General features: G+C 37.3%; 1 protein-coding gene across 4 annotated transcripts in view; it reads left to right on the top strand.

The window, feature by feature from the left end:
• The window catches only part of pdlim5a (PDZ and LIM domain 5a), a 57,211-nt gene that overhangs the window by 26,748 nt on the left and 16,251 nt on the right, over positions 1-14,212 (top strand). Inside the window, exons 4-8 of one of the 4 annotated variants that reach the window (XM_063490204.1) lie at positions 5,014-5,053; positions 5,617-6,047; positions 9,856-9,876; positions 10,351-10,523; positions 10,627-10,663. In XM_063490204.1, the coding sequence (XP_063346274.1) occupies positions 5,014-5,053; positions 5,617-6,047; positions 9,856-9,876; positions 10,351-10,523; positions 10,627-10,663 (702 nt within the window). Of the gene's footprint in view, positions 1-5,013; positions 5,054-5,616; positions 6,048-8,020; positions 8,047-9,855; positions 9,877-10,350; positions 10,524-10,626; positions 10,664-14,212 lie in introns of all 4 variants that reach the window. The other 3 variants (XM_063490207.1, XM_063490206.1, XM_063490205.1) reach the window with 3 other exon arrangements.

Below are 14,212 nucleotides of genomic sequence, written 5' to 3'. Positions count from 1 at the left end.
GTCGTGAGCTGCATAATGTTGAGCTTTCTTGATACGAGAATAACTGACGAACACCTGAAATGCAGCTGTGAGAATACTACTTGTATGTCTTTACAATTTACTTCAGACTAAGTTTATTTGACTGACTGAAGATACTTCTGTGGCTTTTTTGGTCTGGTCACTTTCAAAGCTCCTTTTAGGGCCTCATGTGACGTCATATGTATTTGAAAGGCCTGTTGAGGCCAGTGTAGAGATAATGGTGGGATGGAGAGGATAAGAAATGTGGAGGAAAACACACTCATACCAAGATAAATGGACATGAGTAGAGTTCTGTGACATGCACACACACACACGCACACACACACACACACACACACACACACACACACACACACACACACACACACGCACACACACACACACACACACACACACACACAGCCTTATAATGCTACATTAGGAGATGTTTCTCATATGGCCTTGCCTAATGTGAGGGCCGATAATGACAGTCAGAGTCGGCTTCCAGATCTATTTAAGGACCATTTCTAGTAAATAGTATTGGTATGGAAATAGTAGCTAATTCAGATGTTGTTGGATTTGATCACATCATAACAACACTGACCAAGTCCTCTCTAATCACTGCACACAGAAATTGATTATCAAACACCCAAATGGTGAACCACATGTGGCAATAATCCTGCCAATCGCTCTATTTTTAGTGGTTCCCTGGCATTTTCTCCTGCACACGTGTGTCTGTCTGCTCCAGTTTAAGGTAGAACTGGGAAAAGATTGAAACCAAACCATCCTCTTCATCTCCCTTTTTTTCCTAATAAGGTACAGAACAAGAAATAAATACACAAAGGCTAAGAGTATGTGTCCCACCTTCAGGAATGACGACTGCATACATTTTAGATGTCTTTGTTTATTCGCTAAGTCATTATCTCTTTTGTTTAAAAAGGGTGACCTCACTCTAGGGGTCCAGAGGAAAAAAAAATCTACATGAAAGGCAGGAAGGCAAGTTAGAAAGAAAAGCAAGATGATTAGAACAGAGACAGATACAAATGGTGAGAGATGAAATAATAAAGAGAAAGCAGTGTGAGAAGAAAAAAACTGGAAAGCGCTAAGAGGAAAAAAAATTTTTGTTGTTGCTTTGTAAAGTACTGCCTAAAAAAGGCACAGTTATGTTTGTATGTAAATTAAGGAGCTTCTAAAACCCTTAAATCTTCACAGTAAAAAAGGATGTGTCCTCTCAGACTAGCTGAATAAGTTCCTATATAGTGTGAAAATTTATCAAAGTTTTTCCTAGTATCATTTTGACACTTGACAAAATGCGTATTCTTTCCTCACTCTACTATTTTAGCTGTTTTATGGACTAGGAGTCAATTAATCAATTTCAATAATTCAATAGAATGTTGTCATATTTTTATCTTTGGATCTACTTGGTTCAAAGTGTTTTGATTCCAGTTGTGTAATCCCAAATCTTTCTATCCTTGGACTGAATGCAAAAGAGTTGCCCAAAAAAGACAAATTGTATGCAAGTCAGTGTTCATGGTTGTTAAAAAAAATGTGAGCAAAAAGAAAAAGAAAGAAAGAAAGAAATGCTAGGGTGTACTAAATCTAAAAATAAACTTGGACAGACGCACTTTGTGCCTCCATGTGTGTGTTTGCATTCATGAACGCTTATTTGAAGGAGCATGTCCCATGGAGTGTATAAACTGGTCCTTGTGGTCTGTGTTATTGCATTTTCCCAGCAACATTTCCTGGACCAACCTGTCCTGTCTGAAATCACTGTCACCCCACCCTCTCTGCGTGTGCATGTGAAGTTTTTGTGAACAACTGGATCTTTGTTGTTTCGCCACCTCTAGCGATTGTGTCATCCATATGGCAAAACACTTATTTAAGAATTTTAAAATTCTTACATGTGAATGTGCGTATTTGTGCATCTCTGTGTATATTGTACTTGTGTAGTATAATCTACACGTATTTTGCCTGCTAACGGCTCCTAACTCGCACACACAGACACACATATGGGCAACAATCTCCTACTGATTCGGTAGTGTTAGTTCCTTGCCGGTGAAGTTGATGGCATGTCAGGGCACAGCCCTGGAAACATCACTCAATGATGTCATTTGAGCAAGAATAGACCAAAGAGATTAGAAACAAATGCACAACTGAGAACATGGAACAGCCGCGATTGTATGGGTGATTTCAGAGGAGACGAAAAAGAGATACCTCCTCTTTATGATGAGGTCAATTAATCCATCAAGTCTGCTATAAAACAAATTAAAAGATACACATTGTAGCTATGTAATTAGTGAAATAACACACAAGATTAAATTTAATATTAACATGATGCTGCACCAACACCCACCCAAACCACAGAATCAAATTTTTACATTATCCTCTGCAAACAGTGAAAAATCTAATGATGAAAATGTAAATTTTCACAATTTGATACAAACTCAACTACTGATTACCAGCATACAAAGGAAAACATAGTTTATATTAAATATTTCTTTTTATCCTTAGCAATCACACTGTTATGTAATAAAATGTCCATGCACATTAAACAGAGCAAAGCAGAGACAGGCATGTAGAGCCTGACAGTTAACACGAAACATGGACAGATAAAAAATGCATCAGGCAGGGAGCAGAAACCGATTTTATAGCAGCTGCTGTGAACTTAACCCCTAAATGGATCGCTACATTAAGACAAAGAACACACGGATGCACACACAGTGTTTCCAATTTGGTGTCCAGGACAGATGAACTGCTGTGTTTGTCGCTGTCACACTATCAGTGTCTATAGCAGCAGTTCAATTTAGGAGCCTCACTTTTTACTTGTGAAGAAACATTAAGATTTTACATCTTCTCTTATAACCCATCATATCGCTGTTATGTTGTGGCAATTTATCAAAATTAAAGAAAAACAAAACTGTGTTATTTGTTTATTTAGTGACTGCTGATTGTGTGTGTAACTTTTACCCAGTGCAAGGACGTTTTCACACACACTTTCTCCAGTTCTGAGTTGTTATTAACAGCTACTTAAGTTTCAGGAAGATCAACCTTGATGCTCTCATGAGTTCTGCTAAGGTTGAGCCAAGTCAGAGGACACATCTTATTAAAACTGTAGGTTTCTTGTTTGAAACCTAAAATTAAATTTGACTGTGAAAATCCCCAGAGGACAGATCTGAACCTCTGTGAGTTAAATTAGACTGCTGTTTATATTCACTTTGTAACAGCCATCTTTTCCCCCTAACATGTGACTGTAACCATTTCCATGCTAGTGTTTTCCAGTTATAGGTGCGGTGTAATCAAGGCAGTGGCTCACAGAGATGATGGTATCAGATCTGAAATACCTTTCTGACTAACCCAGTGTTCCCCTTACTACCCCGATGTGCCACACATATTTCCATGGTATTGGTTGTGCCCATGAGATCATGGCTGTCCCCAGATTAGCCTTGGGGATATGCTGGACTGTTTATGGTTTAGTGTGTCCATGGAAACGAACCCAAACCGTCAGGAGATGAGAGGATACAGGTGACTTACTGACACACGAAAAGGAAAGATGAGCTGAATTGTTGCAAACAGGAATGTAATTGACACTACAATCAACCTATTGTGATAGTTAAGTGCCATAACCACAATCAGGATGTCTATGCACAAAGAATTTTATCAGTAAAGGTTCCCGGGGTCAAAATACAGCCTGGAGTGCCGAAAAGCCTGTTACAGATACTTTGCTTAGGCCAGTTTATTTTCTCTTATTTCCTTTTCCTAAAAGTAAAAATCTTGTTTGAGTGTGGGATCTGCATAAATTCCTGTGTTCAAAATCTACGAAAGCTACAGCCACGATAAAATCTGTTGTGTAACTGTTCAACACAACATTTGCCCATAAACTGTTCCTGCTGCAAATATGATTTGTGATTATCTCTGTTCTGGCAAATCAAAACTAGTGTGGAACAAGAGAAAAAGAGAAAAAGCCAAGTGCGTATCTGTGTCTGGAGACCGTTGAGATTCTAGCTACTACAAGGGTGTTGGTTCAGATTTACAGAGATGAAGGACATGAACCTCCCTGAGGAAGTTTCATGAAGGATTGCTCTGAAAGGAATGCAAAGCAGCTGATATTTACATGTCTGCAGTTACTGTGCAGTTTGCTTAACCTTTAATTTATGTTAACTTACATATTACCCCCCTTTTTTACATCCTCAATCAAGCCGTGTAGCACTGCACAACCGTTTGTCATTTGTTCCATGTGTACCTGTTTGCTGGTAGTGTTACAAAAGTTGATCTCGAGTGTTTACTGTTGCTGATTTGATTCACTTATTTGCATAAATTAGGTGCTGTTGCATTGATGTCATTTAAAACCACATAAGTCAGCAAAGAATATTGTCAACAGATGAAAAAGGATCTCAGTAAAATTAGTATTGCTATGAAGTGCTAAGCCAGAATTACTTCTGGGCAAAGTTAAGAGTGTAGGGAGTTCCAGACATGCTCCTCAGATGACCTTTAGGGGAGATCAGAGCTTAAAGAGGCATCAAGAATATCAAACACCAACTGTATCAGATTAATACAGGCCTTTATGAACTAAAAACAGCTGCCTTTAGAAGTTTAGACAGATTGAAAGAAACCACAATTTTCAGCTCCAGTAACTAGAATTTATTTGTTTCATGCATAGGCACACACCAGGCCTCTTTTGGTGCTCTCATAAATGATGACAGAAACGTTTCTCTTCTCAGTGTTGGTTTCTATGCTGAAAGCTCAACGGTTTAGTTGTAATTCACTGTAACCGCTTGTTTGTTTGTTTTTTTAAATAAACCTCAGCAAAACCTAAAAAATGACAGTATGGTATTAGCACTTTTAATATTTCTATAAATCTTAGCAAACAGTGTGGAAGAGCTGGTGTAATTTTAGCCGCATGGTGCTGGCTTAAAGTCACAATGTTTGAAAGGAAATAATAAAATGAAAAAAAAAAAAGAGCGGTGTGCCATCATAACTCATAAAGTTTTCCTTTCCCTTTTTCTTTCTTCCTTTCAGGGCCCCCAGTGTTTCTAAACCTCCTCCTGTTGCACCAAAGGTACTGTAAAAATATGAAACTCAGCTCAAAGTGCAAATACTAATCACTCATTAATCAAAGCAAGGCATCCCAGGTGAATAATTTGATTTAGAGCAGCTACATATTTGTGTTTGTCTGTGTAGTCATGTGAAAAGTGAAATATGTGGCCAAAACTCCTTTTTCCAGAAAAGAGTAAAATGAATGAATTCATTAAAGTAAAACTAAGTAAAAGTAAAGTAATTAAAAAGCTGTCACCTGGGGTTCCTTGTTCTCTAGTGAGTGACTTCTTTTTAGCGGTTAGAAGTTGTTTTGTTGCATGACCACCACTTTTGTCTTGATTCATTTGCTATGTTTTATGTTTATTATGAATTAAAGTCAGGTATACTGGTGTTTCCCTAGTTTTTGAAAATAAAGAAATTATGTATAAAGTTTATTTTAAACTGTGTTAACTGAACTACTTATACTAGACAACCATATAGACTTGAATATGTAACCTGGGAAACATCAGCATAGTGTGTGATTTGATGTGATTTGATGTGATTTATCTGTGTTTGTATTTGCATGCTTTTCTCTCGTATCGGTAGGGCAACAGATCAGACATCATAAAACCGGTAGCCATTGCCCATCCTCCTCTTCCACCCCATCCTCATGATCATTCATCCAGCCACTCTGCTGTGTCCAACAACAAGGCTCCCAGACCTTACGGGGACTGCAAATCAGAGAGTGAACACCCTCCTTTACAGTCCCCTTTTGCCACTTCCATCCCCTCTCCGTCCTCTGCCTTTACACCTGCATCCTTCCATACTAGTCCTCGTCCTCCTTCTCTTTCTCCACCTCCTGTCTCTTATCCATCCTCTGCCTCCTCCTCCCCCCCTGTCCTCGTCCCGCCTCAGCCTTCGGTGTATAACACACCAATCAACCTGTACTCCACTGAGAATGCGTGTGAGGTGGCCATGGGGCAGAGGCGGGGCCTGTTGGAGAGTCAGGGTGGAGCCTTACCACTGCAGTTTAATGGGTGAGTGGTGGCTTTGTAAACTGGTTCAAACAATTAACCGTTCTCGGCTCTTTCACATTCCTCAGTTTTATCCACTGAGACCGTCTGTTTGCTCTCAATATGGGTATTATTGCACATTTTTACTACCGTGCCTGCTGGATGATTCACAGGTTCAGATTCAAACACCAGTTGAAATACCAATTTATGCAGTAACCTGTAGTAACCTGTGGTGTTTCTCTAGGACATGTTTACAAGGTTATAGTTAACTTTAAGTCCAATGCATTACTTCTTACAGCATATAATATCCAAATATATATTTCAGTTATCCTTTGCCAACATTCCTAAAAAAAAGCGCAAGTTTGCAAACATCTGGGAAAATTTTCTAGGTGCCAGACCAAAGAAACATGAAAATCAATTCCCCCTGATCAGGATCATTTCAATTCTGAAATTCTGTGAAATAAGAAAAGACAAACAGTTAGGCGTGCTTTCTTAAACATAGTAAATAGCTTCCAGAGTTTTCTTAAAATAGTAAATAAAACATGCCATGAAGCTTGCTGTGGGAGGATATCACCTCATTTTAACTTGTTTAAATGCAGGTGCAGTCTCACTTCTATTTTTTGTGTTTGTGAGCACATCGCGCTCATAGGTCTTCATTTTATCACGAATCATTAAGGAGAACCTCTCCACTGTTGACCTTTATAAGCGTATTGGAAGGATGAAGAGAAAGATGGAGTCAATAACTATTCTCATCATGTTCATGTTCTCTGTCATTTTTTTTTACTCTATTTCTCTTTTAAATCAATCACCATCTTTCACATCATAGCTGCATGGAACTGTCTTCACCATCATATCTGCCATCATATGCTCTTCTTCCTTTTCTGTCTCAACTCGTCTTTCAACCTTTCTAGAGCCATAGTGAGTATAACTATGCTATGATGCTGTTAGTAGTCTGTCTAAATATATATCCTCCATTGGTAACTTTAGTAGTTTGGCATTCTCTTTGCTCTTATTTTAAGAAAGAATTAGTCAGTAAAGTGTTCAGTCTGGAATCATATAATTTAAACATGTGCAAATGCCTACACTGGCAATTTTTAGTGTCCTTGACTTGTTCATTTTTTTATTAAATAGTTTTGAAAAGAGGAGGTGCCAAATGGACCGCTCCTTCTCTGACTCATAATTTCTCAGTTCGTTCCAATTACATTCTCTCTCTGAGCACTTTTGAAACTAGTCAGTGGTCTCTCTTTCTGTAAGACTCAGCAGTCACTAGTGATCTGCACAATATAATCTTACACCATGCAGACGTGCGCACGTACACACTAGAGACTAGTGATGCATTTTAGTCACGTACGTGGCCTATCTCATGTATCAGAGTTAACATTTAATACCACATCAGGTAATTAAACTACTTTATTAAATCTTGAAATTGATATTTCTTTAGATCTGTAGTTTTTTATCGATAGCTAATCTCATTAAAAAACATATCTTAACTTTAGTTACTGAAGTTACTCCTTTGCTCCTGTTTTCACTAATAGATTCACATATTACATCATTTTAATCATTCACAATCCATCTAAAAGATTTACTTTCACAGCTGTATATGAAATGTGTAGAAATATATACACATTGAAAACATAGTCACCATTATGTCTACATAATTACGCAGACCAAACTACGATTTGATCTGTATTTCCCTGCATGCTTAATAGCAGGTGTATTTATTCTGTTTATTTTCTACTGTTGCTGATAAGCATACAGCCTGGCACTACATGCATGTATCCAGCTTTGCATCTTGCTTGTTTGCATGCTGCATGTTGCAAATGACTTGTGCGGTTTGTTTCACAGGGGATTTATGAATGATATCTTTCAGTGTATATTACTGTAAGATATATATATATATATATATATAGATATATATATATATATATATATATATATATATATATGGATGTGTGTCGATGTCAGTCCCTTTCAATCCTTTTTTCTCTGCTTTCCAGACGGCAGCATCTCATCAAGTGACAAAGTTAGTCTCTGAAGCATGTCACATGATTAACTGGCCACTTTTCTTTGTTACCTGTTCAGACTTCTCTGTGCATCCATTTACTTACCTGCAATCTAATTTCCAAAAAACATTCTGACAATGTGCAAAACCTAATGAAGAAAAGAATGCACTTTATTTATTTATTAATGACAACACAAAAGTTGAAAATGACAGAAGTCATAGCCTTCACTTTTTTTTCATAATGCACCAAAAGTGTAGAGTTATTCACAGGCTTAGACAATTTAGCACCCTTATTCCTTTAGTATTGAACCATGTTAGAACATAAACAGTGTGGTTTGGCGCTGTCTTGCAGAAATAAGCAAGGTCTTCTCTTTAAAAGATGAATGAATTGCAGCGTATGTTGCCTAAAAGCCTGTGTAACTGTATATTGCCATGCATTAATAGTGCACAGGTTTCCCAGACCCCAAATTTCTTTCAATCATTGTGTATTTATTATAAAAGGCTTTTTGCTTTTTGTGTATCATTTTACACTTATTACATCTTGAAAATGCTTAGACATGACATAGAAAACTTAAAAGACTGCAAAATACTGCATATACAAAACAACAAGATATCAGTATCAACGAGATATCTATGAGATATATATGTCTTTTTTTATTGTTTCTTTCTGTATTCAGCAGTTCACCGGTTCACAGCGGTTTTTTAATTATTGCATTCTGTTTTTAATTTACATTTTATTTATTATTTTTATTCGTTATTATTATTATAACAATATATCATCATTATTATTATTACATTTTAATAATGCAATGTGAAAATGTTGTAGTAGTTCACTGTTTACATTTTATTTGAGATCTTACAGTATAAATTGTTTTCCTTATTTATTATTAAAGCCATGTGTAAGCAGTAAGACATTTTTATAGTATTTTACCAAGATTACTAATAAAAATGGTTTATTGTTCAATTTGGCTAATTTCAGGTTTACATTAATCAAGAACTGCAGCGCTGCGGTCTACATGCTTTAGCTAATTAAAATCAGACTTACTATGGTACACTTTCCTGGGGCAACACTATATTTTCCCTGAAGTATGAATCTCTAATATTGATTCTGACAGAGTGGCATCCAAAACACATTCTCTCACACACACAGGGAATATATTATGAAATGCTCCCAGTACTGGAAGTGTGTGACCAGGCTAACACATAGCTGTCAACACTGCCACACCCACATAGCTGCTGCTTTAACAAGAGTGTGTTGAGAGACTCATAAATCAGTCTGTATTGAATGTGCTAGGTGAGTTTGTTAGTGGAAGTGGATTTATAGGTGATTTATTGATAGCAGTGCCTGAAAAAAAAAATCGTTGTTTCCGTGTGTGTGTGTGTGTGTGTGTGTATTTGTGGGTATTAGCCCTAAGAGTTGATTTATTGACAACCAATTAGTAAGAAGTTTGTGGCTGTGCATGCATGTACTGTTCATACAGACACGTAAAGACCAAAGTAATTTGGTCTTCATGAGTTTTATGTTTCAAATGTGCATGTTCCTCACTATGATTTGAATAAAACCACAACTTTTCAAACTGTTTTAAATTAAGTGTTGCTCTACTGTTTTGTATGCAGTTCAGTGACACCACCATGTGGTTGAAAAGAGACCCAGCCTGTTTTGGTTTATTCCTTATGTGGGCTTTGTGTTGTACGTGCACTGGTAGATGTGGTCTATAAATTTTTTTTTTTTTTTTAATTTTCCACTCCAGTCACTAAGATTTCCATAAAAGTTTTCATCACAAGTAAATCAATTTCTGTCTCTGTCTTCTTTCTTTACTTCCACTATAGTGGACCTCAAAGTATTTTAAAGTAAGTCTTTTCACAAATCCATTCATTCTCAGCACAGATATTTTATATTATTGTGCGTTTATTTTGTTTATTTTCATTTCTATTCTGTCTTGTTTGTTTAAAAGAAAACCCCTGCCACCAAGGTATTTTATTGGTGGCTTTGCCACCAAATTCATTTAACAGACTGCGGTGTGATCTCTTCGCCCATTTACATATTTACAGTGTGGCACACTTTCATTTCACATACCTCTAATTATCTAACAGTTTGATTATTCATTATTTTGTATAATAACCTCAAAATGTGTGTTGTATATTAATTTTAAGTCATCTAGTCAAGGTAACCTCTTAAAAATCTAAAAAATCGAACATGCTTTTACATCATAACACATTGTGGTGTTCAGCTCACTGTTATTAATCACCATCTCTGTTACTTTAGTTATATGGGAGGTATATCTACTGATCCCATGCATCCTCTTGTTTCCTATCCTATCTCAGAGTGCCTAGGAAACATGTTGTGGATACAGACATCCATTTTTATCATGTTCCCAGTCACGCTGATGCCAGCAGAAAGCGCATAATGGAGGACACCGAGGACTGGCGCCCACGTACTGGCACCACCCAGTCCAGATCTTTCAGGATTCTGGCTCAGATCACTGGCACTGAGAATGGTATGCTCCTGACTACAGTATAGTACATGTAATATTAGTGCATATAAACTGTATACCAAACTTAATAATTGTGATGCTTTGTCTAATGTTATTGCCCTTGCAGTTCAAAATGAAGAAGCTGACACAGCCAAGAAGACAAAGTAAGTGCATGGCAATGAAAATGCTCAAATTTTACTTTTTATTGTCATTGATTGTGTGGAGTTAGCTGGATGTCGCTAACATAAAAGTCACTTTTATGGAGCAAACAGAGATTCTCACTCTGAATCTTTGTGGCACAGTTCTGGCAATCACACTGATGCTGTGTGGGTTCTTCCTGTCTAGACAGCAGAGAAAGGATCACATTTTATTCATTAAGTCAAAAGCCAGACCTCTGAGTACTGCACTTCACAATTCTGAATTGCTTTCTGAGCTCCGAAAGCTCAGAAAGCAATTCTCATTACAATCTCCTCTAATGCTACTCAAGGCTGTTTTGGAGCATGTCAGCAGTTAAGAGTCCTGCTCTGTGTATTTACCAGTTAAGGTGTAAATGAGTGTTTTGGTTTGTTTTTTTCTATTAGTCATTGTCGTTTGTGGATGTGACAGGTTTGCTGTGCTGCATGATGTGCTGCAACCATGACTGCATTGTGGCCTTATTCTTGCCGTTGGTTGTCCATTGGTTGTCCATTGGTTGTCCATTGGTTGTCCATTGCTCTTGGTGGTTTGTGGAGTTACTGCGTGTCTGACATCACTCATGCTAACATACAGATAATTCTGAATGTGAATGTAGCTGTGTGGTTTGATTCATTCAATTCATACTAATGGCCATGATTCATTGGACATGGTAAAGATCAGTACTTCCCATATCAATTATACAGTTGCTTTTACCGCATCTTAATGCAGATTGTAGGGCAACATTCCTATTCTTCCTAAATCATTCTTTTATGTCTCTTCTGGTGTCCTTTTCTTCTTCTTCTTCTTTCTTCTTCTTACTTGTGCTGGATGGCAGAGTGACCAAGACCACTCGGTTGGTGATTGGCCCCAAGTACAACGAGCTGAGAGACTGGCACCACGGAGTGTCTGCTCGCACCCTCAATGTCCAGTAGACTTTGTGTATGTGTCTGTGTGCCTGTGTGTGTGATTGGCTGTCTCACTGTTTAGGTGTATAAAATGTATTGGTAAGGTGCTGAAGGAATATATGATTGTGGATCAGTGAGATTAAAATAAGTAAAGGAAATAATGCTGGAGTGAGAGCATGCTCGTGAACACTGGGAGTTTTATTGTGTTTGTATGTGTGTCAGTGTGTGCATTTGAGTGTGTGTGTGTGTGTGTGTGTGTGTGTGTGTGGGCTTGTCCTTTACAGTTTGCAATGTGCTGGACCCTTTTAGACTGTTTATTGCGTGTTGCTTATGTGCTTAGCCCACTCCACTGATTCCAACCCTGTAGTTATAGATGGATGAATTACAGTAAGTGCACACCTAGAATCCTGGAGGAGGAGTATATACAATTTTAGTTGAGCCCATTTGTGGTAATGTGTGGTGTCATCTTCCATTGTTGCAGAGATAAAAGTTGAGAAATCCAGAACTTCCAATATGAATACAAAAAATACTGCACACAGGTGTATACAAGCAATCTCAACATATTCAGTTAAGTATACAGCTGTCCCTCGATACTCTTTTAGCTATGATAAAGGCAACAACATGGTTATGAGACAAGGAAAGCATCCTGAGTTTGCATACTGAAAATTGTAAAGACAGTCTTTATGAATCTTTTAGTTTACATTCACTTTAAGACATAAAAGACATAAAAAATCGCTGAAAAATCACTTCTGGATAAATCTGGATAAGGTCTGGATGAGTATGTGTAGACTGTATTAGGTATGTCACTTTTTGCATAAATGTATGTTACAGTCCTCTGTAACATACATACATACACTTCTTTAAGAGTCAGTAGCTTGTTTACATCTATTGTATCTGCTGAATGATTTCATAAACAGAAAAAAAAATACATTTCAACTTGTAGTGCATGTATGCACAGTATGAACCAATACCTTACAGTCAGGTCCAGAATTTGCTGGACAAAGGCAGAGGCACGTTTTTTGTGGTTTTTGTCACTGCGCATCACCAAAATGCATTTTAAAATCAAACAGTCTGGATGTAATTGAAGTGCAGATATTAAGTTTTAAATCAGGGGGTTTAACAAAAGTGTTGACTTAACTGAAATACATGTTTTCTTATACACAGTGCTCCATTTTCAGTGACTCTAATGAATTTGGTTGGTTCAGTTGACTGACTTATGAAACCTGTTTCTGTGTTAGTTCATGACAAAATATTCATTAGATTCAAAGAACTGAATTGGTGGATGCAATGGTATGGTATGGGTAGGTATGGCTGCCAGTTAAACCAGTCCACTATGTTTTATTGTGAGTGCTGACAGAAGTAGCAGGATGAATTGTTAAGTGTACATGGCTATACTCTGCTCAGATTTAGACAAATGCTGCCAAACTGATCAGATGGTGCTTCACAGTGCAAATGGATAATGACCCAAAGAATACTGCAAAAGCAACCAAAGAATTTCTCAAGGCAGAGAAATTGGTTGGTGGAAACAGGGGTTTATGTAATCCTACTAACTAAACGTTTCATTCAAATAATTTTGTAAATCCCACAAATTATGATTATGATTGTTTGATTTAAAAATCACAATTGTTGTTTTAGAGAGGCAAAACTAGAAAAACTGTCTTTGTCCAACAAATTAAGACTTAACCGTATATGTCATGCTGCTGGTATAAAATAAACAGTCCAGTCTGGTTTAAAACATTTGTTTTCTTTAAGGTACGAGCAAGTAAGAAGCAGGTCAGGAATGAGGTTGTACAAAGTGACTTTATAAATACTATTTTAAAACCTTTGTATGTGACATATTCCTCCAGTGCCTTAACATTATATTTCATCCCTATGTTTACTTAGTGCAAGTTCTGAATGTATTCAGTTTTTTTCTTGTGTAGAAAAGCACAATTTTGAAGAATGCTGAAGTCTGCTATTTATTTTCTGTGCTTGAAGGTTGTTTAAAAATTCTACATTGTAGCTAATAGGCTAATAAATTTGTTGAGTTTTTTTCTTGTTTCCTGTTTCTCTGTTTCTGGTGTCGTTTTGTTTGTTCTCACCATTCTGAATTCTGTTGCTCTTTCCTGTTCTAGCTGTCTTATTGAATCTGTTTGTGGTGGGGAGGCAGGGGGCTCATGTATAACTTTCCACTTTTAATAGTGAAACTGTAGTCACCTTCAATGAAGATGGAATAACATTTTTTAAAAACAACTTGCACGCACGCACGCGCACACACACACACCCCCCACCCCCCACACCCCCCACCCCCACACACACACACTTGTTTTCATGTTTTAGTGAAGACATCTAATTGACATAATGCTTTCCATAGCTTCCCTGGTATTTTGTCCCCACAAGCATGGTGGCATGTCAATTTTCTGTCCTCACAATAATTTCACACACATAAACACAGTAATACAAAGCCACATAACCACATTATGTTAAATTTTTTTGCAGTTCTCTTGACTTCATGTAATTTAGAGCATGCCAAAACTCTTGAACCCAAACACATTATTTTCTGCTATCTCTTATCTGCCAGTGCACAAGAGCCAAATAACACCTTTCTCAAAACTCTGTTTTTATTCATACTCCTGCTACTTAAGACTCTTTCAC

Source organism: Pelmatolapia mariae, linkage group LG12, assembly GCF_036321145.2.
Source record: "Pelmatolapia mariae isolate MD_Pm_ZW linkage group LG12, Pm_UMD_F_2, whole genome shotgun sequence".
In the NCBI taxonomy this organism is placed as follows: Eukaryota; Metazoa; Chordata; class Actinopteri; order Cichliformes; family Cichlidae; genus Pelmatolapia; species Pelmatolapia mariae.
The sequence above is the reverse complement of the archived record's forward strand: the minus strand, read 5'-3'. Positions and strand labels throughout refer to the sequence as shown.